This window comes from Ascidiella aspersa, chromosome 3 (assembly GCF_963924565.1).
Source record: "Ascidiella aspersa chromosome 3, kaAscAspe10.2, whole genome shotgun sequence".
In the NCBI taxonomy this organism is placed as follows: Eukaryota; Metazoa; Chordata; class Ascidiacea; order Phlebobranchia; family Ascidiidae; genus Ascidiella; species Ascidiella aspersa.
The window spans coordinates 20768585-20796417 of NC_139449.1; the positions used below are offsets into that span (position 1 = coordinate 20768585).

The 27833-nt window shown below is 37.0% G+C and overlaps 1 protein-coding gene and 2 non-coding genes across 4 annotated transcripts; 1 reads left to right on the plus strand and 2 right to left on the minus strand.

Annotated features, from left to right (window-relative positions):
- The first annotated feature begins 1991 nt into the window (after positions 1–1991).
- Positions 1992–13942, plus strand: LOC146160734 (telomere length regulation protein TEL2 homolog). Of its 2 annotated transcripts, none has more exons than XM_083386139.1 (17): positions 1992–2010; positions 2097–2253; positions 4077–4258; positions 4369–4554; positions 4716–4873; positions 4948–5098; positions 5294–5462; positions 5539–5677; positions 5746–5878; positions 6483–6593; positions 6856–7081; positions 7618–7746; positions 8408–8524; positions 9009–9149; positions 9705–9821; positions 10903–11091; positions 11401–13942. In XM_083386139.1, the coding sequence occupies exons 2-17, from the start codon at positions 2149–2151 to the stop codon at positions 11686–11688; spliced, it is 2541 nt and encodes an 846-aa protein (XP_083242265.1). In that variant the 5' UTR covers positions 1992–2010; positions 2097–2148; the 3' UTR covers positions 11689–13942. The 2 variants fall into 2 exon arrangements, with proteins under 2 accessions (XP_083242265.1, XP_083242266.1); XM_083386140.1 differs by having other exon boundaries at positions 9009–9140; positions 9726–9821.
- Positions 13943–20927: 6985 nt separating this feature from the next.
- On the minus strand, positions 20928–20998 carry Trnag-gcc (transfer RNA glycine (anticodon GCC)). The gene has a single exon. It is a non-coding gene; the product is annotated as a tRNA-Gly (tRNA).
- A 5-nt stretch (positions 20999–21003) lies between these two features.
- Trnae-uuc (transfer RNA glutamic acid (anticodon UUC)) lies at positions 21004–21075 on the minus strand. The gene has a single exon. It is a non-coding gene; the product is annotated as a tRNA-Glu (tRNA).
- Positions 21076–27833: the final 6758 nt, after the last annotated feature.

Here is a 27833-nt window from a genome sequence, read left to right on the forward strand (position 1 = left end):
CGCCGTTTGGAAAGTATGACAGACCTTGCTATGCACACCTATAAAATTGGGATGACAGGGTGCACCAAACATTAAAAGTGCACCCAGCTGTTGTAATGTATAGGAAATCACAGTGCATATTTAATTTATTGGGGTGAAGGTTGGGTTTGTTTAAAAAAACTTGCGAATGCATGTGTCATACTTTCCACATTGCTGCAAGAATGGTTAACCCAAACTAAGTTAAAATATGTTATGTTAAATAAACAATTAAAGGATGTTAAAAGAAGAATAGCTAAACTAACATTTTTAAAACAAAATATGCCATTCATTTTTGGTTAACTTAATTTTATACATAATGAATTTTAATGTAGAAGGGACTGGTGACTCGGGACGTTTAAAGTAGAATCTTAGAGGGTTCCCGAATTTTGAATCCTATTTTTATTAGCTATTTAACTTCTATGTTGTTTGGGGAAGAGGATTATTTATAATACAACCTACGGGGCTTATACAGTGGCAGCAATTAATCACAACGCACTTTTTTTAACATGTGTGTTTTATTAATCTCTCAAATGTTTTATATTCCAAACAACTGTCTTTTAAAGTTGTATAAAATGTTATGCATAACTATATAAAAAAACAATACAAAAAATTAAACATAAAACAAGTACGATGTTGTTGGTAAAACTTGATATTTTGCCCATATAGTGAGTGTAATTTGTGGCAGCTAAAGATTTGCGCGGCATTCCATGCAAAAGATACTGGTTGGAAATGGGCAGTAATCAACTACAATAACAAATTAATCTATGCCATTACATTTTAGTTAGTAACACAATTATTATCTGGTCAGCACACTCAACAGGGGTAACACTAGTTTTCGGAATGATGAATGGTCGGAACGCTTACTAATTTACGGAAAGATCGGAATTGTCGCAATGGAATGAATAGGGCCGAAACTAATTTGATGAATGGTCTGAACGGAATGAACTGTCGGAATAGGTTTTATGCACACCTGAGGTTTACAAACAACTTAACTTATTTCAAAATTGGGCGCTGGTCTAGAATCCTACCACAACGCGCATTATTTGGGTTAGGTTACGGGTTAGCGTTTGGGTTAAGGTGGGTCAAGTATTATTATTAAATAAATAATATAATAATGCTTGACCCACCCACACCCAAAGCTAACCCACAACCTAATTCAATTTTGTATAACTGTGGTAGGATTCTAGACCAGCACCCAAAATTGAAATTTGCAATTAACTAATTCAGGTTAATTTCATTCCGACAGTTCATTCTGTTCCTACAGCTTCGTTCATTCTATTCCGACAGTTCATTCCGTTCCGACCATTCATCAAATTAGTTACGGCCCTATTCATTCCATTCCATAATTTAGTGAGCGTTCCGGCCATTCATCATTCCGTAAATTAGTGTTACCCACTCAACAGCAGCACCCGACAAGGCGACAACCCAACTTATACCATTCATATACAATGTGAAACCCTAAGTGCCTTACTTGTTAAAACACAACAATCCACTCTGGAAAATATTCTACGCAAACCGGCAAGTTTTATTCTACGCAAACCAGCAAGGTAACAAACCAAACGTGCAACCCGAAAAGCTTCTGCTTCAAGAAAGGAAGGATTTCGTCACTTTTTTGTTTGAAGTTGTAATAACACGTCAGGTTTTAAAACTGTTTTTACTTAACATAGATAAAAACGTGTGCTATACAAGCGGTTCAATATTTAGTTTATACCTAAAAAAATTAAAGATTATTAAAAGGTTGTCTGCATCAGTTCTAAATTCTTTCAAAAAATCATAAAAAATAACATAAAACTATGATCTTTACAAAACTTTTAACTACAAATATAGTATTTTTTATACAGATAGTTGAACATAGTTTTGTTTAATTTAAAATGTATTTTTGTGGGTTGACACCAAAACATTTTGATACCGTCAATATTTAACCTAAAAACACTAATAATAATTATTACTATCAACGAGTTTGAAGAACACATCTTGTGATGAATATATGTGGTAAGTCAAGTGGAAAACAATAACAAATTAAACACGTGCTTACTGTGGCATACTGAACTGAACTGATTTATTTTCACTAATTTAAGTCGGCGACTTTAGCCTAAGGTCGCACGACATCTTTCAGCCCTTGGACGCTCAATGGCTGTGAACAGTGATACCGGAATCCTATTTTGGCTGAAAGTGTTGGATGACAAACAGTTTGATGACAATGTAGTCTTGGATTGTTTGCTAAAATTGAACGAGGTAATAGTTCGTTTTATTTAGTGTGCTCTATTGTAAATTATTTGTGATGTGAACGTTTTTGTCTGAAAAACGAATAAAACTTAGTTAGCTCTTGTATTGCCCAATAACTAAAGGCCCCCAATCCGAAATGCTTTCTCTACTTTATATATATTTTTTGATGAAATTTTACACCAAGTGCAATATGTACTTCCGAACAGGGTTGCAAGTCTGGTTTTTTGACGACTCTTTTTTACCATGGTTGGTGTTGGAAAATTTAGTTGACTTTTGGCCTTTTTCCTGCTTTTTTGTAAAGGCTTGCTGAAACTGATTAAATTGCATACCTTTATAGTTCTAAAACTTTTGTTTTAAGATCTATGAGCCCTACCTTGCAAGACTTAAAATAATAAATCTTTACCTCAGGTCTCAAGGCCGCAGTGTTTCTCAACCAATGGGAGCAATACAAAGAAAATACTTAATTTTGAATATTTATATTTATATTTGAAAATATATTTATTTTTTTGTTTGCTTATACAGTTCAGTTTAGTAGACTAAGTTACCTAAGCGCCGCTTTATTACTTTTGGGTGGCATCCCAAAAAAGGTTCAGAAACAACGCTTTAGGTTGAGCCCACCTATCAAACCTAAGTATTTTTCAATAGAAAGCTTGACAATTACAAAGAGCAATGACATGTTCAGCCTAAAAATCCCAGGAACACTGAGTTTTTTCAAAGATAAAAATTTCTATTTAGGTTGATATCTTGTGAAGCACAATGTGGGCATGTTTTGTTTCTCATGTTACCACACCAGTTTGAACCTTAATTGTTATTTATTTATCATACAAATCAACCTATATTGTTATTTTTCCTTTTATGTGTTTTGAATATAAAAAAAAATTTCAATTTAATGTTTTACTTTGGCTTTTTTCTTTCACGGTTCAAAATTTTTAATTGGTAACTCTGCCTTTAAAAAGAGCGATGTTTAATGCCAAATGATGCCACTAGCGTCCAGGTTGCAATAATGCTGGCCTAGTAAATTTTTAAAGTATATAGTTCATCCTATTCAGGCGTAGGATTCCAGTAAAAACATTTTGGCGCAAATCTTTAGCAACCACAAGTTATGTAATACAGTCGGGACTAGCATGGTTTGGGGCAGCAATCCATACCAATGATCTTAGGTGGGAGAGTACTGCCATTCTACATTCTGTGGCAGGTGCGCTTTCGAATTTTTTTTCTAAATAATCTTGTGTGCACACCACAATTATTCCAAAGCAACTTATTCTTTTGTAGAAAGGTTGAGTTATGGTAATATTTCTAAAAGCAGGTGTGCAATAAAAAAGGTTGATATTGCACTGCACACCAAGATCTCGGTGTAAAATGTCATTAAATACATAATGGAGTCACTAGAATGCAATTGGGCTACAGGCATATTTTTTCCTAATGTATTCTAATTTTTACCAGTGACATTATTAAACCATAAAATGTAAATCTTAAGTCTTGGTTTTAGGTTTTTTAAAGAATTTATGTTTGGTGTATGGTTGACGACACTGATGACAAAATTTTTTTAACCAGCAACTTTAAAGTATATACAGTCATGCTCAAAGCGGGGTTAGCTGTTGTCCTTTTGAACATAATTTGCATTGTATTTTTCTCTTTTCTGAAAAAAATAATCTTTATTTTAAAAAAAATTGTCTTTAATTACTGTATTATTGTTTTATTTTTTTATAAATATTAATAATTAGTTTATATGTATATGTATTTGTAGAGAAATATTAGACTTGTTTTGAAATTTATTCTAAAGAAAAATTATAATACAAATTTTATTAATCTTTAGTGTTATATTACTTTAGATAAAAATCCTACACCGCCAATTGCAAGAGGATGTTACTGTTATTTTGCAATCAATGGTCAGCAATGCAAGTGCTTCCTGCATAACCAGCCCTTATTTGAAAGATTTAATGATAAACCTCAGCGCAAAAGTTGATCCAGATCTTCTGTTTTTAATGTTTGTCAAACTCTTTACTGATGTAAGGTATGTACCAATGATTTTTTGCCAAATCTACAATTAACAGTATGAGCTCAATTCAAGTTTAAACTTCATTTTTGGTTTGAGCTTAACAATTTCATGTATTATTTTGGTAGAGGGGAATTTAGCCTGGCATGTTTAATATCGATCATGGAAAAACAGTTTCATCAACATGTATTTCAGCAACTTTTGGTTCAGGAAAGTTGTAAATCCCAACTTCCAAGAACTCTTCAAAATAAGCTGATCCATTTAATTGCTGCCTTTCCTGAACATATAGCAAACAAAGAGAAGTCTGTGGAAAGGTATATATATATAATGCAGGGCGATATAAGTTATTTAAAAAATAAAATATATTATAGGAGAGCCCATGTTGTTTTCTATATCTGTGACCAATTAATGTAGTTTAGTAATATGTTGAGTCAACTATGTAAACTCCATAGAAAATCTAAAAAATTCTTGACAGGTCATCAATTTTTTACTATGAGAATTTCTTTGTGTTTCTTGGTATTGAAGTTGCAGAGAGTCTTATCTGCTTGAAAACAAAATTGACTAATGGGCACAGCATTCAAACAGAATTTCTTGGATTATGCATTGGCCAATTTTGTTTTACAGGAAAATCAGGTTATGCAAAATGTTCATAGAATATGTTCTGTGGGTTTTACATTCAACTTACTACTTTATTGCAACTGTTACAGATTTATTCTTCAAAGCTTTACTTCCTTTTCTCATATATCGTACCAACCAAGACTTTGCATTGCAAAGGATTTTGCATCAAATGTTTGTTAATATTCCTGACAGGTGTATGGAGTCTGTGTTAAGTTTTTTGTTTCGTAACACCCCTCAAATGTAAGTTTGCTACAGGTATTACCTTGGTGAATTTCATGATTTTTCTTTTATGTAGTGATATATGAAATAGTAATGATGTGTGTTATATATAAATGTTATAATATAGTCGCTAAACACATCAAATATATTCACACTCGTCATGAATATGTTTTGTTTATTCATATGACAAAATAATACTGATTTTTTTGTATGTAGGCATTGCCTTAATACAATTGTGGGAAATTTAATAGAAAAAAGCCAGAAAGGGATGTTTGTTTTGCAACATAAATTCCTTCTAATGAAGTTTTTTAAAGACAGTGCCATTGCTGAAAATATCTTCTCATATTTTAATTCATTAGATAGTGGAGAGCAAGTGATTGTGGAGGTATTCAATTTGAAATACTACATATGTATAGTTTTGGTAAGTGTATAACCAATATTGATTTCTATTATTTGAACAGACATTGCAGAAAATGCTGGTAGCTTGGTGTAGCACAAGTTCAATTAAGCGAACATCTTATGAGCAACATAAGTATCTCAGTATAGCTATACTTGTCTGTATACGATACCTATCTCATTTAAATCAGCAACAGAAAGACGGTAAGAAATTTTAACTTGATTTCTACATCACAGTTAAAGTATTTTCTCTAATATTTTACTTCTAAAAGGAATGCTTCAGAGTTTAATGGAAGGCATGCAAAATCACCTCAGCTCGCCAGATGAGAGAATTAGGACCCTTGGAATGCTTGTCGGTGAAGCGTTAACCGATTCCCTGCATCTTCCCGTAAAGGAGGAGGCTAAGTGAGAGTAAACCTATCATAAAACTCCACTGAATGATACTGAGAACTTTTCTATTAGAAGTAAATAAATAGCTTGTAGTCTAGGATTCTAGGCCAGTGATTCTCAACCTTTTTAGCTTACAAACCAGTAAAGTTTCAAAATGAATTTTGCGGACGGGGGGACCTTCAAAAATAAAAAATAAAATGTAAAACGACAATAGTATACAAGCACAGAATGGAAACTTCAATTTAATGAGCAATTTGCTGTTCTTTTTTGATATCATACGTGTATATAGGCCTACGTAGTTCTATTGAATTTTTTCATAAACAATTGGTCTTAAAGTTTAAGAATTAACGAGTTGTAGCATACTTTAAACAGTTGGGCAAACCAGTTGTGGCATTATGGAGTACGAAGTCCGAAGTAGACCATTAACTCTATGTAACGCCACAATGCTGCAAATTACCGAACTAGCAAAGTTCTAAATTTCATGAACAAGCCTTCAAAATGATGCATTTTCCACTTGAGATATAAAATTTTATTATATTTGGCGGACCGGCAGGAAAGTTGATGCGGACCGGCGGTTGAGAACCACTGCTCTAGTCAATACAAAGTTGTTTTCATAAAGGCTTAAGTTTGACTACATTCAAACTGAAGAGACAACACGCCTACTGCAGCTTTCAACTCCTCTGGAGAAGCCTACTAAATCGTTTTATGCAGAGCAGAACAGTAAATATTGGTAAGATGCAAACCTTTTTGTATAGGTAAACTTCTACCTTTTTGCAAACCTTCTACCAAACATAAATCAAATATTAGTTAAGTTTATGATGATTCATTTACGATTTTATTAATAACTGTTAAGGAGAAAAAACTACCGCCTAGTTAATTTTAGAACCAGAACTTCATAAACAGAAAATCCTACAATGTCCCTTTATTGTGTGTCCTTTAGAACGCATTAGGAAACCATTTCTCGTAACTTTTTATCCTGATTATTATTTTAGCAAGATCAGAGAACAGTTCAACTCTTCACGAGCTCTCAACACTGAAACCGCCTACACCACGCCAAAATCAACCTTCATGCAGGTAGCGGCATTGCAAAACATACGACTCTTGATAGACGACCACGAAAGTTCATCTCAACAAACTGAAGAAAAAGACGAACAGACCGACAGTGACGATGACGATTTGGAGCCGTACCCGATGCCGGACGAAAGGCCCTTCTCTAAGGTACAACCCTCAGTGCAGCGCCACTCGAACTGTTCTGCAAAGTGCAAAATCATAACAAGTGTAGAAACATTTACTACTTTCTTGGACGTGTTTCATGATTATCATGAACACCAAAAATTATAAATAAAATAAAATATAAAAATAACGGCATGTATAGTTAAAAAATAATTAATCCCTGATATTTAAAATCGTTAAATGTATGATGTCAATAATTTAATTGTTTTGTTCAACTTTAATGTTTTACATAGGTATAAAACAAACGATCCGGGCGCTTTTTCTTTTTTGTATGACTTTCCGATCTCATTGGTTCATATTTGACTCTATAAATAGTCGCCCACATCGCGAACCACTGTCCTAATATATACATAAACAGTTAAACACGCATGGTTTACATAATGGCCCGTCTGGGTCACAAGTAGTCGCTTCGTTTTTTCCTCATAAAAAATTTCAGTCAGACAAAAAGGAGTTTTAAAGAGACAATGTGTACTACACACAAGAGAATGCATTTGCCCAAACATGTACAATTACATATACAGATTTCAGCCCCTCTCTACATCCGTGACTGCATGGAAGGACTGGTGAGCAGCGACAGTCGCGAGAAGACCGATATCTACCTCGGCAGCTTGCTGCGCCTTATTCAGTCGGACCCTGTTGTTTCCCGTGAGGTGCCGCTCGCCCTACTTTTCTATATATTTGTAATGACTAAGGTTCTGGTTTATTTTGTAGATAAACTTTATTTCGCTTTGAAAAGTTAAGCTATATAATTTGTAACACATGTTTCGTGTAACGTGCCGAAGCCGAGTATTTATTGGAACCATTTCAAACAAGCATTGCTTTTTTACAAAACAGTGAGCTTAAAAGTTTTCACTTCGCAACTTTTGAAAAAATAGTGTCAACCAGCTAACCAAGCGCTTTTTTTACAAAAGTAGCTACGGCCTACGAAAGTAATTTTGCAATGATTTGGTTTAAAAGAGTTTTAAACAGTTACGCCAAAAGACTTCTCACATATTGTTCAAAGTAAAAAAGTTTAGCTTGATTAACGCAAATATCTAATTCGATTTTTACAGTCACTTTACTAAATAATATGACTTTAGTTTCTTCGTAAAATTATTTGATTTGGCTTTTCTCGTTCCCAATACTCTACAATAAAACGCTCACTGTTAAGGATAGGATTCGTTGTTTTCTGTTAGAAGGGAAAGGTTACATGGTATTCGACTGTTGTCACGAAAAAAGTTAATCAAACTCTGTTTGTTTATTTAAATTTTAAAACGATATGCTAGGCGTTTTTGTTTGTGTTATTTGTTACTGTTCGTTTCTTATCGCCAGGTGGCGGTAGAGTTAAGCAAGATTCTGCTTAATATGCAAAACCAGTACGCGTTGGACGGCTTTGGACAAATAAGACGAAATGCACTCGCCGCTCTGGCAGCTCTAAATCCAGAGAAGGTAAATTTTAAGTGACAGTAAATAAAGTATTACGCAGTGAAGTTTGATCACTCAAAATGTAGGCTTCTGATGTGTTTCGTGGTTGTGGCAAAACTTTCTAAAAAATATTTTAATAAACGACGAAATGTAGTTAATAGTAGGGATGTTTAATAAATTATTTTTCTTCGAAGAAAAAAAAATTCCACAAGAGATAAACCGCGTATTCAAACTGGTAACGTTGTTTTTGTAGTCTTCCAGGAAACATAAAACGTCGATGTTATTGTAAATTAAACAATAATGTTGTTTAGTCACCCTCCATTAAAGTCCAGTAAAAATCGTTGCTTAGCAAACCAGTCAAATTCACAGACTTAAAAAATTTAATTTTAGTTTTATAACTGATCAATTTGTTCAGCTTCGAGTAATATTTCACCATGTTGATCCCTATCATACACATTTCTTTCCTAGTAAAGCAAATTTTCATTTCACATCGTCATTTTTTTCATAGGTGGCCGAGTACTTGACAGGGGAGTTCTACAGCGAGCATTACAACTTGCAGCAGCGAATCGACATGCTCGATGTAATGGTGATGGCGGCAGGACGACTCTCTGCCTTCGATTCAACCGACAAACCCAAACAGATTGAAGAGGTATTTGATTTAGGGCGTTTTTTTCGCGAATATGTATTCTCGCTTTTAATCTACGTTTTATATATTTTGTTTGATTTGTATATTGTCTTTTCGATTAGTTTATTGTCTTTAGACTAATTTAAAACCAGCGAAGTACTGTACATATAGGATGCCAGTATTTTACATATTTTGGGAAAACTCAACCGCATTCACAAAATAGTAATCCATTAGAATCTTTAACTTTGTTTTGTCTTCAAGGTATAAAGCACTCGAAGTAAGAAAAAAAAATTTAACACTTAGCGCTTGAAGTGATAAACCTACTTAGTTATATCTAAACATAGCAGGTCAACACTGTAATAAATCAGTTTAAATTTAAGGTTTTAAAAAGCGTGACATATTTGATTGTTAAATAACCTACAATATAAAACGACGAAACCACCAAGATCACGTAAGATATTCCTAAAAGCAATAAGTTTGTCGACAAATATTTTTAGTATATGTACCTTGCCTGGCGATTTCACTCTTGGTCTAATCTCGAATAACTAATAAACCTACATCTTTGCTAAACTCTGTCAGATAAGCGGACCGTCTTCAGACAACAATCCACAAGTGTCGCAGTCTAAAGAACAACAGCTGCCATGGCAACAGGTGGTCGCGGACAGGATAGAAGCAAAAACGAGGCGTTTTGGAAAGGTGAACCTTCCTTGTTCAAGGAAACGTTGGTTTTTTAACTTTTTCTCGCTCCCCCAGATTTTGTATAATGGATAAAATTTGCATATTCAACAACTTTTTCGTCATCTTTTTTTTATTTTATTTTATTTTTGTAATCCTTGGAACACAAAATTATCTAGGTTTAGAAATGCGAAAAACAAATTACGATTCCTACTTGTTCCCGCATTACAATGTCTTTGATGTAGTAAAACGATTTGACTTGCTTCCTGTGTGCAATTAAATATAAAGATAAAATAAATATACTTTAGACTTTCCGGTCAAAGTCAGTCATTCATGAGTTTTAGTCTTTAAAATAGAATTCTATTTGAATAAGAGACTGGTGACGCAATGTTTTGGTGAAATATATTTCTCTCTTAAAGACAAGACTTATGAATGACTAACTTTGACTAAGGTCGGAAAGTCTAAGTATATTTGCTCCCATTTGAAACCATTGTCGTCATTTACGTGTATGGGCGAGGAGATATCTTCCTATTTTACACATTCAGTTTGTCAAAGATAAAATATTTTTCGGTTGAGAAATGTCAATGGTTTGGATATTTAAAAAGCTGAATAGAAACTGCAGTACAGTGTTACCGCTAAGCGCACTCAAGTTTGGGAACTTGCGCACTTTTTTCACAGAAGTGCACAAGTAAAAAATAAATGTTTTTTTATAAATTTTGATCTCAGTTGTCTCCCGGAGTCTACACGATCACTATTACAAAAGGATTATTAAATTTAATACCTTCATTATCCCGTGTATACCACCAAAGTTTCCAAAAATTACCCAAACAAGTTATATTCAAACTACGTGCGAATAATAGAGTGCCTAAATTATAATTAATTTTAGCTACGTATACTAACCAAAAGTGCCAAACTTAGTATTTTCAAATTAGGAAAAAAGTGAAAATACCTTGATTCGAGCTATACGTACTAATGACGTACTAATAAAAGTGCTCAAATTAGTTGTATTCGTTCGCGCACCGATTTTCGGTTCATGCGCAAACTTGGAATAACTGGATACGTTTAAAAAAAATATATATATATTGGTTTCTATACATTTCAGCCAAGACAACCAGCACCTGAAACGAGACCCGTCCGGTTTGGACCGGTTTCAGGCTGTTTCTTTTATCCGCTCATGGCTGGTTATGACCGTAGGATCAAAACACTAGACCTGCTAGGCACAGATTCTATCGTATTGGGAAGGCTGCTCTACACACTTGGAACAATTTTATATTCATCTATTGGCGCCACGGTTAGTAATTATAGTTTCAGAGTTTTTAGTTTTTCGCGCTAAAGAAGTATTTATTGACGGGTAGGTTTGAGGACACAGTAACCGAAAAATTCGAACTTCCAAAATTGGCTAATTTATACTTAGCACCTAGATCAGCAATCTAAAAATTTCTAAGACACTTCTTGAAAACAAGCGCAGGTCTTAGAAATAGGCATGGAATTATGACCGCCCACCAACTGCATGTTTTTTGCGACTCAATCCGTTACGTCAAAATTGTATGAATCGACATGAGTTACAGTTACAGAGCAATGTATATTTTCAAACCAACAGAATGCCGAGGCGATGTGTTCGTCCTTGCTCGATTTTGTGACGTCACTACGACATCACGCTGAGCCGTTTGTTCGACGCGCGTGCGTCTACTGCGTGTCCATGGTAACGGCCACCACGCCGCACCTCACCGACGGTCTGGCAGACGCTGCCCTGGAAGCTAGAGAATGGCTGTGTGACGTCATAGGCAACGATGACGACACGCAGACGCGCTCGATCGCCGCCAACACGTTGACCATGATGGACGTCAAAGCGCGAGGAGAGCTGCGATTGGCTAACTCCGTCACGTGACACGAAGAGTTGTAACTATTGTGAAAGATAATAGTCATCGATTGTGCAAGCAAACGTTGCACCTCGATCGCGATTTTAGTTTGCTAATCTCCTTTTGTGACAAATTCATAAAACAGCGTCCTATATTTAGTTTTTTTCTGAAAAACATCGGTTAACCATGGTTCTTTGCAATATTATTAGTGTAAAAGTTTCGCTGGATTGGAATTAAATGTTCTAAAACCGTTTTGATTTGTTCGTAAAAAAATGCTTATCGTATTGGAACATTTGTTGGGATTTTGATTTAAAAACGAAAAAGCTTACGAAAATATGCGTAACGCAAGGTTTATTGATTTTTTTTTTCTATTCGAAGCTCCCAAAACACTGGGTTAAAACTATTTTATGTTATATTCAACAACTTTAAAAAAAACAGTTTGTAAACAGCAAAGGTGTGCAACATTCAACATTCGACCCGCGTGACACGACACTTATACTTATAGCCCGGAAACCATTTGTAAAATGTCACTTCAACCAGTTTGTCGTATGCTATTGTTTCTGGGATCATCGGCGATTGACTCCGAATTGCGTCACACCTTTAGTATCCCTGGTCGCACTCTGTTTACTCTACTCCGACTATTCCCATCGTTACGGCATAACGTGCATTTACCTTTTTGTGATAAAATAAATTATGTTTTGTTACTCAAAATGAAAAACTTGCTGATTAAAGTGATACTGACATCCTTAAAGTTTATTTATACTTTGTTTGTTGTGTGCTATGGAGTGGAGTGCAGGGGCCAAACAAACGATACCTTTTGCTATTGGCTTTGTGCTACTCATAAAGTTTACCGTTGAAGATGATTGTCACGAAATTTGTTCCTTAGAAACCTACAGTTTTTCTATAAAGCAGGTTTCTCAACCTTTTTTTCGCGGCGAATCTAATCCTAAGCGTAAGTTTTACAGCCAAGCTTCGGCGATCCTATTTTCTTCTGTGAACTTTTTACAAGCCAACAAAACGTGATCTCGGCGTAAATAATTTCGAATTTAATCATTACGAGCCATTTATTCGTCTTTCTTTCGCAATTTTCTCAAATTTGAAAAAATCTTGCTCTAACCAATCTCAATACACCCAACCATTTTAACTATTGCCATGGGCGACGCGACAAAGGATGTATAAAGTGGTAAATCGGATCCCTTGGTTCATATCCAAATTGGATTCGAATACAATTCTGTCGTTAAAATCGGATAATTGAAACCGCTCTAATTTATTATTTGTTTTACCGTGGATAGTTACGTCTAATTGAACATATGCGATGGGCAAGTTTTGGATAAACGCCTGTCGCTATGGCGACACCCTTTAGTACTGGCTTTAAATGCAGCACTGTAGAGCGGCGTCAGCGTTTTTTTTTTCGGCGACCAATTACTTTGTAATAGCCTTCGCCTAAGCATCAAGTGTCGAATAACTGTTAGGCAAGCGACTAACGGACGCAGAATTCGCAATTTCCTAAAATTCGTCGCAATAGTAACATTTCATCGTAAAACGTGTAGCCTTGTCAAAAAACTTTAGGCCAATATTCAGCGAATTTACGCAAAACGTAATTGTCCGATCTTGCTAGCGCATTACTGGCATTAGTAACTTTGTATTATTTGCCTGCACAACAGATTACATTTGTAGTAAAGTAGAACTAAAACAGAACAATGTTTCGAAAAACGAACTGAATTGCTAAGGGTTTACTGTGTTGCATAGTACCCACTTTATGTGAAAAATTAGGTTTTGGAAGCAACCTGGTTGTTGCATCAAGATTTATGTTGTTTTATGCAGTTATGCTTTACAGTTTACACAATCGCTTCAAATTGCAGTTCTTTATAATGTTAACATTTTTTTATTATTTTGGCTCGCATTGAAACTGTTCCACGTACCTGGCCTACAGCAAGCTTTATGCTGTCGTGGCGGTATTTAGTGAAGGTCGAATTTTTTTTATGGAAAGTCGTGTTACCTTTGGGTAAATATTCTGTTTTACTTGTTGCTTAATATACAAATTCCAAGAATTATAAACGAATTATACTCGAATTTTTTATTCTTTGGTAAATTGAAAGCAAAAAAATAAGCAAAAAATAAATTGGATTTGAGCTGAAATCTTGTTGACTGATTTTATTTCGATTGCGTTGTTTGCTTGATCGATATTGTGGTATACGTACAGCTACACCAAGAGAAACTAGTCGAAATGGAAACATAAGAATAGGTCTGTTTTTTGATTAACGAACAGACTAGTGAAAGGCCCTTGGGGTGTTGGACTACTTACCTACGACACTGTTATGCAGACGCAATAGTAACGAAAACTTTTTAATTTTTATCAGATGTAAATTCGTGAGTGTGCCTATACGTTGCGTATTATAACTTCGTATGCAATTTCTCGTAAAATCTTGTGTTGATTGGATTTTGCCTCTGATAATGTGACTCTACGCCTATAGTTATTCACAACAGCGTATATGGAGAGCTATTGTCATCATAACTTGCTTTCCAAAAACAAACAATTTATTATTATAGAACAGTTTCCTGAACCGACGCCACAAACGGCTGGTGTATTGTATTAATGTGTTACTCACGATCGAGTTCCAGTTTTAGTCAGGCACTGGGCCTTTTATATTTATTGCCTTTAGAATGACGTTTCCGATGCGGCCGGCCACGAGTCTCTACTTAGTGGTGAGCAGTATAAGGTTATCTTTTGTCGATGATTTGTAGGTAAGCTGTCTCATCCATGTCCTTAACCTCGTCTTTCTTGTTATATTGTTTAGCCGTTTATGCGACATTGTATAAAGTAAATGTTACAAAGTGAAAAGCGATTATTTTTAAATACATATATCGTAGCAGATCTTGTCAAACAGATTTCTGTATTTGTTTAGCTACTTGAGGAGTCTAGGCACGAACTGAATATCTATTATTATTTGCAAAGTGTCACCGAATGTCACAAAGCTGCTTAATCAAAGACCGCTGCGAGAAAAATAAAACCCATTCCGCAATTCATTGGAAATCTTTAGTGTCGCATCGCATGGTTAGCTGTTAAAAGCGCACGTTATAAAAAGCTATTATTGTGCTTGGTTTGACAGAGACTGTTTATAAGCAGGTGGAATGTAAAGTGGAAACTAGGAAATGATAAACAGCAATAGTGCAGTTTCGCCAAACCATTTAACTTCCATGGAAGAGTCTACCCCGTTAATTACGGCAAACAACTGGCTGGCAATAGCGCAGCAGCTGGAGCAAAAAGATGAGTACCAGGCAGCAATTTCGTTGCTGCACCGAGTCCTGGAAGCGGTCCAGGTGCTTAGTGACAAAACCGAACGGGCTTCAAGTCTTTCAGTGGTGGCCAACAACGCATCTTGGATGGCGGAATCTGCGCTGGAAAAGGGTTATTTGCGTTCCAACGAGCCGCAACTTCTGGCAATACTTAACGCAGCCTTAATGGGACTCGAGGGCCTCAAAGGCGATTTCAAAGGCCAGCGAAAGTTCGCTAAGGATATGGTTGACTGCATGGCGGATTTGTCAGTGTTCTTCATCAACACTAACGAGTTTCAGCAGGCCATGGGAATCGCCGAACGGGCTTTCAAAATGGCAGAGGACTACGAATACATTGCCTGTACAACAAGTTACGGCCGCTGTATCCACTGCAAAGCCTACTGCCAAGAGCAGCTGGGTAGAAAGCAGCATGCCAGGGAAAGCTACATCAGGGCACTTCGTGTCTTCATCTCGACCGACCAGTGGAATGACAAGGACAAGGACTGCACGGTAGCGGCGCTCATGCAGCACGTCAAAAATCTGGAATGCGACGACGAAGTGCCGTCAGCTAAAATTAAGCTGCTGTCGCAGTTTCGTACTAAGAAGAAGTGATTCTGTATAACGTTGCAGGCATAGCGTCCAGCTGCTTTCGCCGTGCAAAAAAAACTTGGTCCGTTTACCGCGGTTTACCGCATAAAAAAACTTACGTCTGTTTTACATTTTTATGTATCTTTGCAACTTTCTAGAAAATTGTCCTATTTGCTATTTATCAACTTTCACTAAAACGAAAATGAGTTCAGAGTTTAAAGACTCCAAATCTACCGTACCACGGTTCGCCAGTCATGTAGCCCTTGTGGACCGCTTCTAACCTAAGTAATAAGTTGTGCAGAAAACAATTTCATGCCTAATAATAATATTATTAGTCATACGGATTTTTCATGCTCGATGTACTTTATGTGTATATATTTTTAATATTTTCTTTATTAATGTATAACTCAGATTTCTAATAATTTCAGTCCATCGAGTTTAAAAATACGTACTATATTTTAAACATTTAAACAATGTTTAGCGGTAAAACCACTTACTTAAGGGTTTGTGATTTCCATATGTTAACCTTTCAATGTTAGGCGCAGTTTTGAGCCGACAGCCAATTTTCAAAATGTCAAATCGTGTTTCTATGACAACAAAGGAAGGGCAGGATACAATTCAACCGAATTCCCTTCCAACACTGAGGTCACGCATTGAAAAATCCCTAATTGTATGGCATTGATAGGAGTGGTTATAAAAAATATATGTTATTTTGGCATTAAAAAAAGTATTTTATCCAAACATTAAGTAATCAAAAAACAAATAATATAAAATAATCTACAAATATCTGCGTATAGAATTTATACTTTAAAGTTTGTCAATTATAATTATGCTTTAAATATGTCGCTGTGTATTGATATATCTATCTATTTATTGATGTATAAAAAAATTGCTGTGCTTAATATTATATTAGGCTTTTTATATGTCGGCTTATTCTCCATCCATGTTAAACTGTCGCTGTCAAAATCGTGACCAAATGCCGGTTTCTTGCTTGAATGGAGAAGTCAGCAATGCGTCTGGGTAACCTTTATTCAGTCCTCGTCTTAACCGCCAATAAACGCTGAACCGCGACAAGAAAACAGCCACCTTCCATTTCAAATATTTAACGCTTTATAAACAACTCGATTTGGTGAACCACAAATGCTGTAGGCAGCAAGAAGAGGTGGTCTTTTTTGCAAAATGTTTAAAAGTGTGATATATAATATTTGAAAGTATAACTCAGATGTATTTTTTTTTTGTATAGGAATTGTTAACTAAAATGTACAAAATATTGTTGTATTTTAATGAAAGGTATCTGGTCGTATAGCATACATACCATTGTGAAATCGTAATATTTAAAAAACAAAGCAAAAGTAGTGAAATTATAAAAGACAGAGCCTAGGTTGTTGTATATTGCCAATGTCAGCATAAGTTAGTACAGGAAAAGGTAAATATACGGTCAGGTGTCATACGCCTTATTGTGTTCTCCAAGTTGTCAGTACCAGACGGTCTTTAAACAGTTGAAACATAATTTTACTGGAAAGCGTGATTGTATTGATTAATTTACGCCCGCTACGCGGAGACGGGGAGTCTTGAAAGCGAAAGTGAAAGCTTTCCCAGGAACGCCTTACAAAGGAAGTCCTCCGTCATCAACAGACTAGTAGCGAAATCGATATTTAGTACTAGCTTATGTCTATGCGTTTTCGGCCTTGAGTCAAGGCCATTCCTGCGTGACAAAACAAGTCAATTTTCAGCTCTGCGCAAAGACGCGGTTGGTGTTGAGCCTTAAATGTGGTCGGAACAAACAGACATAAGCGCACTACGGCAAACCCTAAGAAACGTCAAGGAACATATATGACTGAAACAAGCGAAGCGCATCTTTTTCCAGTTTTGAACTAATGGGAAACAGCAATGGGTGTAAATCTAATATTTCGCTAGTAAAAACTAACATTTTTACTTTTTTCGCCATTGCACTTGTTTGCTGTGTAAATGTTCTCGGGGCGATAGAAACATAAAGAATGTGTGCATGAAACGCACTTTTTTGACCTGTAAGTGTGTCTTATTTAATCTTATGTTGTGAACTAGTGGCTTACGCTCGGATTGAACGATATTTACCTAAACCGAGTCCGCGGGTCATTTCGTTCATCTCTCAAGCATCGGAAACGATTAGAACATTTTTTTGTTTGCGCTATGATCGGCCAATGAATAGCATTGACGATTTCGACTGAAAGTCATTAAACGTTTATCTTGGCTTCTTTTAGTTTTGTGGGTTATGTTTCTCTCTTAAGTTATGTTGATCATATGGGGAAAATTGTATTTGTTTTGTAATGTTCGGCACACAGGCAAGTGACTTTTGCATAAAATGTTGGTGTCCAGTGTCCCCTGTAAGAAGTACAACTGTACAAATACCTAGTTTTTCTTGATGGGTCAAGTTTTAGTTTTCTGGGATATATAATCCTATATGTTTGAGTCATAGTCGCAGAATTACCACAGCGTTATTTGTTATAGCGTGTCGTGTCGATATTCATTTCCAGTGGCTGAAGAAAACAAATATAGCCTCTTATGTTTGTGCGCAACCACATTAACTGTGCGAGCTATTTTCCGCCTCATCTTGGTCAAATTTCAGACATTTAAGCCTCTGTGTCGCCCCCGACGTTCAAAAGTCGCCGGCGCCTGAACTCGTTGTCGAGTTTGGAAAGGCGCGTAATCTCAAATAACAAGGTTGTGCCTTATTACACGCTTGGCAAAAGCACGTGCAAAACTTCCGTGAAATAACAGGTGCCGCTGAGACGACATCTACCTACGCCTCGCGGCTTGACGACATAGGTCGCGCTCTACTTGAACCGTGATGAGAAAAGCGCGAGGCTATACGCAGGAGCAAAGCGAAATTGCAGGCTCCTGGATTGGGAATAACTACCGCTTTTGATCGCAAACAAATCCCCGGCTCGCCACAACAGATCTCCTGAAAATGTCGTCAAGCTTGCAGTCGAATTAAATGTGACTTTGTCGATGTAAAGGGAATGCCAGGACAAGCGGAAAATTGCCAGCTTAAAGGGATCGTGGTTAAACGAAGTTGTTTCTTCAGTCGCACCTTAGCCCTTTATATGGTTGACGTCATGACTAAAGCTGTTCCGCTGTTTATGTTTTCATATGGCAACTTTATTTCAGTCTATTTTTAGACAAAAGGCCGTCGTTTTTGCTATTTAAACATGTTTAAACCGGTTTGTTCAGTAAGTCGAGAGATTAGTCAGCTTGACGATAGACCTGTATACCCTAACGAAGATTTTGCTTTAACCGCTCTTCAGACAATAAATTACATAGATAATAATCTGGCAGACATGCTTTCAATATAGGCTTCGTTCGATTTTTTGGACTAAGAAGGAATTTAAAGAAAATATTTTTTAATTTGGTTTCCCTTTTTAAGGTGATTTGAGGGACCGAAACTGTTTAAACGATTTCTCTAAACATTGGCTCAATAGCTGAAATTCAGTAGTCTAAAATGAAATAGTTGCGGTCTGTCAAAATTGCTGATCGGTTGCCAAATCTTAAATAAACCTGCTTATATAGGACGGAATTATACGCAGAGTACATCTACCTTGTGACCAATAATCGTAAGTCAACACCGTTATTTTTTGACATATTTTATCTTTATTCCGACTTAAAAGAAAATTACACACGCCAACAAAACATGTTTAGTCATTTGACACTTTTTACGATCTTTAGGAAAAGTGTATATTTTTCATTTTTACAAACACATTTTGCACAAAAGTAGTTCTGTCGACGGCCATGAATATAAATAATTAAGATAAAAAACGAATAAAATTTCCTCGCGAAAATAAATTTGCAACTATGCTATAGTTAGGATAATTAAAACTAGTTGTTTCAACCTACATAGACACAGAAACCTCTGGTTCAGCGCGATTACGAAAGGGTGCCGACGAAGTCTCGACGTAACACTGCATCCTCGTGTAAACGTCGGCGACCTGATTGTGTCATAACGGCAAATTCCGATATCTCTGATTCTGTCGCAGTGTCGGATATATCCGATAAAGGCACCACTTTGCACACGCCGTAATGCACCGACAGGCATGTAACGGAAATCAGTAGACATCCTGTTTACCAGTAATATAGACCAATTCAACAAATCCATACATTTTCCCCTTAATGTTAAGATAAATATTGTTCTACTTTGTTGATGGCTTCAAAACGACAAATTTCGAAGTGACAAAAATGTGACAATATAAAATATTTAGGCTTACCGGTAGTGCAGACACCAAAAATTTTGCAAACAAGTTTTAAAAGTCCATCGCTAATTTCGATTAACATGACGTTATATTAGATTAAAAATTTAAAGAAAAGGCTAGCCTATATTAATAAAAAAAAAAACTTTTGCAGTAACAAATAATATTTTTGCATTCAAAATATTGTGTAGAACGTAGGCAGAGGTGTTTGACTACAATCAAGTGCTTTTTGACTAGTGTCGTATGAAAACCGGGACCATGCGGAACGGTATTCCGGTAAAATATTATTTGCAGGTTCGCCCTATAGATAAAACAATGTTTTTTTATCAGGTCGTGGTCCTCTTTTACCAGGCCATCCTGCCATCTCCTTGTATGTATTTAAACTGGGATTTTAGTTTCATGTTAGAGTACTACATCTAACGATAACCTCAGGTTGCCTGATATGTATTTAAGAAGACCTACTTTGACGTAATTTTGTGACGTTATCTCTGAAAACAAAAAAAATCATCGTTTCTGGTAAGAAAATTATTTTATTTCCACATCTGTGTTTAACCTTTTTGACTTGCTATTTCATTGACAGTGCTGTCATTTAAATTAAACCAAAGGCCAACTGCGACAATAATAGAGGGAATATTTAACGTACCAATTTAAAATGACATTGCATTTAAATATCAAAGCATTATACCTTACTTTTAAGAACAAAATTCACCACGCCTAATCAGGATGCTAAACAAAGAGCGGCCTGACAATTTCCGAGTAAAGTAAAATTTGAATGATCTTTACATTCAAGGGGAAATTTAGTAGCAGTACAGTAGCACAGCCACATAGTTATGAGTCTTTATGACTAAGGCACTTTTGAACCCATTCTTCCACCTTAAACTGTTTTTTATGACTTTACATACCGTACCTAAATCTATAAGTTAAAAGCGACGTATATTTTTTTACGTTTTGCGCGATTATTAACCGGTTACTGTACATAGTTGCACGACATTTGTTCGAGAACAACACCCTTCCTATGATTGCTTGAATTATGATGTCACATTTAAAAAATATTAAGATCTTGCTGAACCGAGGTTTTAATGTGTCGTCATTAATGTTTAAATGTGCCATCCTAAACATTTTTGGTGGGGTAGACCGATGTGTTGCAGCAAAAAGGACAAAATGACATTTAAACATTAAAAGGTTGCATTGGCCGGGAATCGAACCCGGGCCCCCCGCGTGGCAGGCGAGGATTCTACCACTGAACCACCAATGCAAAGTTTCCTACACCGGGAATCGAACCCGGGCCGCCTGGGTGAAAGCCAGGAATCCTAACCACTAGACCATGTAGGAGATGCAACGTGAGCGACGAAATCAAGGCTAATTTCCTCTAAATTATAAGGTGTTTGAATCATTAAACAAGGGTTCTTAAACTGGGGTCCATGGACCCCTTGGGGGAACGTAACTAATTTCAGGGGGTCCATGAAGGCCAAATTGAAATATTAGTGTACGTTTGAAAAGTAATCAAATTAAAAAAAGAGTTTAATTAAAAATGAAACGTTTCACCACTGAATGCTAGACTCCTTTTTACTTGAACCATCAGCATATTTCTGACAAGCTATTTGATTGTGACGTCAATTTATGAGATCCTTTTCAATATTTTCTTGCCTACAGGGGTCCAGGGGTCCACGTGAAGCAAAATATAATTTTAGGGGTACGCGGTGAAAAAAGTTTAAGAACCCCTGTTATAGTAGTACGTTCTTTTAATTGTAGCCTACAAAACAGTAGTTTTCGTTTGACAGAACTTCGTATTACCAAACAAAATAAGATTAAGTACGCAAACAATCCACAGGCCGGACGACTTTAACACCAAAAATGGGTATCAAATCATATTACATGCTTTTCAACAAAACCACTAAGCTCGAGAAAACAACTAGTGTTGGTCCGACTGGTTCTGGGTTGCGCGAGTGCCTTTGTGGAATAATTGCACCTGACAGGCCTCAATTACGTTACGCTGGAGGTTTGCTATTGTTTTCGTGGCTTTAGGGAACACCTTCAGTCACTCACGCTGTGTGATGTCATGATCCTATTTCGGGTAAAGTTGTATGTTTCTAGTTGCCCATTTTGGTTATGATTGAAGCCGTTTTTCTAACTCACAATTGTCCATTGTGAGAAATTTCATCTGAATATCAGAAAAATTCATCTGTATAGACTTCAATTGGAATATTTTGTGTCTGTTAGATTGTTATCCACTGTACTAGCCTTCCCTAATCAGTCGTTTTTTTAAAGGCCGAAAACTTCAAGTCTTGTCTATAGGCTACTGTATTGTCCAAGTCTTCATAAAAACATTTTCACTTTACCCGGACCAAAAATGTATCTACTTTAAATTCGCAAAACCCCATTTTAAAAGACTGAAAATAATATGTCTGATGAAAAACATTCCATTGGATATTCATTTGTCAGATTTAAATGTGCGTTGTTTAGCCTTGAGATAAACAACGTCAAGATCAAACTAAAGTTTTTTGTCTGAACACGTTTTTGTCAGTGCTTTTTTTAATCAAACCGTCTTGCTTTTTAAATTAACATGGTCTTTTGGAAAGACGCGTCATACCAATTGTCCCGTTGTGTCTATTCGTCGCAAATTAATTTAGGAGACGCCTCTTGTATAAACAAACTTAACGCTGACTATAGCCTACAATAAAATCTCAATCCAGTATGTATAGCTTCCAGCTGTTTTTAATGTAAGGGAAAGTTGACTGACAAGCAAAGCACCAAAACAGTAAATGCAAATAAAACAATGTTCTTTGATGAAAGCCAACGTCCTCATAACGAGCAACAAAGAGAACAAATACCACAGAGTGGGGAATCCAAGTCGCGCACTTCCTTATTAAAGGCGGAAACAAAAGGGATTTTGCAGCTTGCAAAAACAGTAACAACAATTAGCGCGCAATCGCTGGCTTAGCTTTTGGTAAGTTGGCAGCACGCGCGTCAGCTTAGCAGCTCTGCACGTGGCAATTTAAAATGCATCAAAGTTGACAATTGCGCACTTCTTAATCCTCGAAAGTAGGAAGTTCGTTCTTGGCGTAATGCTATAAACAGCTGCCACATTTATTTTGCAAGCAAGCTGAGACGCTTTGCAATGAAAAGTCAGCCAATTAATGTTTTTGGAAAACCTTACCTTAACAAACCATTTTTGAAATGAGTTTATTGCCAATCTTGTTTAAGAATGCATTTTATTATTATGTTTTATGCGTACTAAAAATAATTACATCAAACAACATCGTTCGGGTTAAATGATGTAGCTGAGTGTGGCGTAGTTTATTCAACACGCCGATTCCCAGGCCCCGACAATGACGCGTCGGCACAAATGACCCCAATTTGTGCCTTATTTGTATGGAACCGGCATGGAACGAGATTGGTCGGCTCAGCGAGACGTCATTTATTAGTCGCAATTCTGCCGCAGCAAGAACAATCGAAATAGCGCGCGAGGCCATTGTCCGTCCCATTGCCAAAGCCAGGTGACCCGATTTCGCAAAGTATGCGCCAGCCAGTTGACCGGACAAATATTTCATTCGAGTGCGACTAAAAGGGGCGACAGACTTTAAACATACACGAGGTCCACGGGGACAAGCGAACAAGTGGAAACGCTGCACAGGATGCGGAAGTCGCAGTGCGGTAATGTGCATGGGGCTGCACGTGCCTCTTGTGTGCAGTGCCGGCAGGATATCGCCACCTCACAAAGTCAAACACAGGCCGTGTTTGCTTGTTGCGTTTCTTACATGCTGAGATGCTTCCGTTGCGTGGACGATATGTTGAACAAAAAATAAAATATTGCATCTTAGTCACAAGCAAACAAATTATGAGTAATATTTTTAACTATGCTATCAATTTTAGAGGAAAAAACAATGAGCCTTATTTGTAATGACCAGATATTTTTTTAGTTTTATTTGAATATTTTTATTTTCATGCTGGTATCAGTACATTGGTGGTCAAACAGTTTAAATAAGTTAGCTCCATTAAACAATTCGTTAGTTGGCTAGCTTAAGTTTCATTCCAGGTTTCCATGTTTACACTTGACGCTAGTAATATGGCATAGGTTTAACTGAGAACGCTATGTTAAAAGGCCTTTAGGTCCGGCGGTGAAATTTTAGCAAAAAAGGTGTGCATTTAAGAACTACTCAAACTTTGAGTGGAACACTCCCTTGTTGGTTTTGCTAAGTAAGGGCCAACCTGAATTCCAAATGTAATCGCCCCGGCTAATGGCAAAGAATCGCCGCAAATTATACCGCCACTTTTTTACGTCACACAAGGACCGGGCTCTATAGTTTAGGACAATCTCTGTTTTATTTTGTTCGACACACCAGGTGTAAGAGCTGTTATTCTTCGTATAAGTACGCCAAACCAGAAGGATACTGTCTCTTCCTGGCGCCTCTTGACCCTGGCCTTTGTGCTTTTCCTCGCCAAGGCGAGATGACACGGTTCTGTCCCAATGTGTCGGGCGTTCCCACGCAACAAAATCTCTTTCTGGGTTTGTTTGCGTAACCCAAGCGAATGTTTCGTTGTGGCGAGTACCCAAAAAAGGGTGTAAGGGTAAAGTCATTAACATTCCTTTACTGGGGTGGTCATCTTTGTAATGCTAGCCGCGGTTCAAGCTATATCAGATCATTGTCAACACGCCATAGTTTTTGTCGCTCTGAGTCTTAGGTGATTGATAATAATAAGTGTAAACATGTATATTAATAAAACTTTACATAGAGCAACTGTAATGTTTGGTTCAAACACTCATTCTTTGTTATTCGACACTATACAATTTAAATATTTAATTGTAAATGATGGCTGTTAACATAGCAATGACGTTAGCTGAATATTTGTGTACATTATACGTGCGACTCCACATCGTGTTTACTGTTTCGGTTACCTTATTGTAGTTTCGCTAAAAGGGAAATAAAAACACACATTTGCGTAACATTGCGCCGTCGTGTACATCTTTAAACGTTGCTTACGGGGTCCCGTGCGTCAAAGATTGGTCATGCGTTCAACATCAATAGAATGTTGACACCCGCGAAACATTTTTGGTATACGGTAACTCACAGAACACCAGTTGAATTATTATCAGTGTGGAGAGTTTGTACTTAATTTTCTGTTATGGCCAAGGTTAAATCGTTTCTCCTTTAAAAAAACCCGCATCTCCACCATATATACATACGCAGTCTTGCTAAATACCAGAAGCCGCAAAAGCGACAACCTGCTTGGGCGCCATTAATGGATTCGAGGTGACAAGCATCAACAAACAAAAAGAAATCGGACAACTCGCCTTGTCACGTATATGCCATTCTGCGTCAGCGTTTTCGTTTCAGAGTTGTGGTGAACAAATGTTTTAGCCTTTTTGTTCGCGTCGTTATAACCTAAAATAACATCACTTGTATAGACACTTGTTGTTTGTTTTTGAAGGGAAGGGGCGTCGGGCGAGGGATTATCGAAGCCTGTTTATCTTTTATTATTTCGCGCGGATTAGGACGACGGGTTGTTATCGTTTTGGTCATCGTTACGCCATTGGCAGTGGAATAACAGATAACAAGCTGGAAGCTTATGTTTACGTAGGAGATTCGACATATTGTTTTTGGAATGCTGGTGTTGTTTTTACCTCACCTATAATCGCAAAGTAGATTATATCGGTGATAACGTTAAACGACATGAATTGTCTCTTTCACAGGTGAGAAAACTATATTGTTGTATCACAAGAACCATACACTTACTTTGTATATTTTTATAGTTTCGAAAACTCATAAATATATTTCATTTCAATTCACACAAAGTTTTGCACATTTTTAGAGTTGGATAAAATACACAACATATAATACGACTTAGACGACCAATATTGCAGCAACGTTTCCGCAGAACTTATAAATTAACTTTAGGTTGCATTTACAAATTTTATGCGGAACACAACACCGTTAACAGCTGTTTGCGGGAACAGTAATATTATCGAATACCTCTACACGAAAGTCAATTTTGTGCTATTCATTCATTGTGGTTAAATTATTCAAAATTTGCTATTTTTGGTGTACGGTATTCGTACTTCTTACATCGACATTAAAACGTGTTAATATCAGATCTGGTTAATTCTAAAGCAGGACGCAAAATCTATTCCAGTCGAAAATCTTAATCTTTTGATCGCCAGATAGATAATAGCCTTTTACACAAAGTAGTAAAAGTAAGCCGGAACGACCAGAAACAGCATTCCCGTAAAATATATTCTGTGGAAACAGCAGTGTATCTGCCAAATAATAATTATGGCCGGCACGCCGTACGGGCAAATAAACCTTCTGTTTAAACCAGGTCATACCGCCATATCCTTCAATGTATTAGGACGAAGATTTTAGTCGTATACTTTTGCACGACATCGAACATATATACTAAGGTGTCCTAAGGTGGTGAACATATATACTAAGGTGTTCTAACATTATTTGTTTTAGACATCCCATTATGACCTAACTTTTGACGTCATCTATGGAAATATTTAGTTATATCGGGAGGAAAATTATTCTACTCTTACCCCTGATTAAACGCTGTGAATAACGATTTAAGCAAGACTTGCGAAAACAAAACCGAGCCAATCACTAACAAATTTCGCCAGCAGCTGGCTCAGTTTCGCGCTGATGCGCTCCAAAATAAGTCCAGGGTTAAGCCAATTAGTGCTCGCAAAGTTACGCAACAGATGTCAAGGTCGCGACCCAAACCAGGTCTGCCGACAACTTTTGGCCCGACAGTCGTAGTTCAGAAGTTGGAAGCTTGCGCTTTACGCAAAGTACAATAGATTGACCTTATGTCAGAAATTGGACTCGTCGATTTACTTTAACCGTGCTGCATATGTTATATTTGAACCGAGTTTAAATATAACTTGCATCTGATTTTCCTATAAAGACAACTTAAGTTCTAATAATTGGACTTCTTGGAAATTTGTTTGATAAAAAAGGTTTGACCGCTGGTTAAATGACGTACCATATGCATGACTTTAGAGATTTTTAACCAACTTGTGTATTTGTCCCTTCGGTGTGAGCCCGCGAATAAAATGGCCTTTACAAGCAATGCCGAGGCTGCGCTTAAAGTGCATACTGCAGTGTCAGTCTAATGTCAGTAGATAAATGAGCAAATGTCACTCTTGCTTGGTCGGCGGGCTGCTTAGGTCCCGACTCGCTTCGTCGAGCAAGCGACGTTGACGTATGGTGAGGATTTAGCCAGCGACACGACCACAGGAGAACCTAAGAAATCGGCTCAAACCCAGTGCGGCCCCAATGCAGCCTGCTTTTTCTTTGGTACGGCTGTTTACCAAACATGCTGCTAGGAGAGCAAGACCCAATGCTGGCTGTTGGCGGCGAAGAGCCCTTATCGGGAATTATCCTTGCGCTTAATTGACGTGCAATCGCGCGCCTCACCTTCTCGAGGCACACGACTGCGATAGAGCGGAGAAGGGCGCTGGACCCTCGCGAGAAAAAGGCTCGCGCCAATGACCATTGTGCGACTGCGACTTATAAGACGTGTCTTGTCCTTCCCAATTACCATCACACGCTGCACTCTGCAGGCGCAGATGCGTGAAAGTTATTAGTGATAGACACGGTGTAGTTTGTTTATGAAAGCTACCTTAAAATGTCGATGATGTCAAAATATATACAAATGTCTGTGAGTTTCAGAGACAGGGCTGATATAAAAAAATCTCTAGAAACGTATTAATTATTTATATGGCTTTAGTTATTCCAAAATGAGTTATCAAAGGAAAGGGTATAGTAATTATGAGTCAATTTTCGTAATTTGTCGTCTGTAGTTAATGTGACTGACATTACAAGTAAAGCTTATGGGAAAGTATAACGAATGGTTTGTTGCCTTTGCCGGGTATTTGGCTGTCATCATTCATGTTGTTGCTCACAGTAACACAAAGAAGTTTAGCAAGGGGCAATTCGACGTAATCAGTTTAGGTTAAACGAGATCCTTAAGATATAGACAACGCGGTACACGATCTTCATAGGGAATTCTTATACAGTAAAAAACTGCTTTTGGGGGGCATGAGTTATTTTACGCTTCCGCAATCACAGGGGCAGCCGATTTGCATGGGA

Excerpts from the sequence above, each read along its gene's own strand:
- LOC146160734 (XM_083386139.1), top strand. The coding sequence starts at position 2,149 with ATGGCTGTGAACAGTGATACCGGAATCCTATTTTGGCTGAAAGTGTTG. Across the intron at positions 2,254-4,076 it reads GTTTGCTAAAATTGAACGAG|ATAAAAATCCTACACCGCCA; the intron begins GTAATAGTTCGT and ends ATATTACTTTAG. Across the intron at positions 5,678-5,745 it reads AAATCAGCAACAGAAAGACG|GAATGCTTCAGAGTTTAATG; the intron begins GTAAGAAATTTT and ends TACTTCTAAAAG.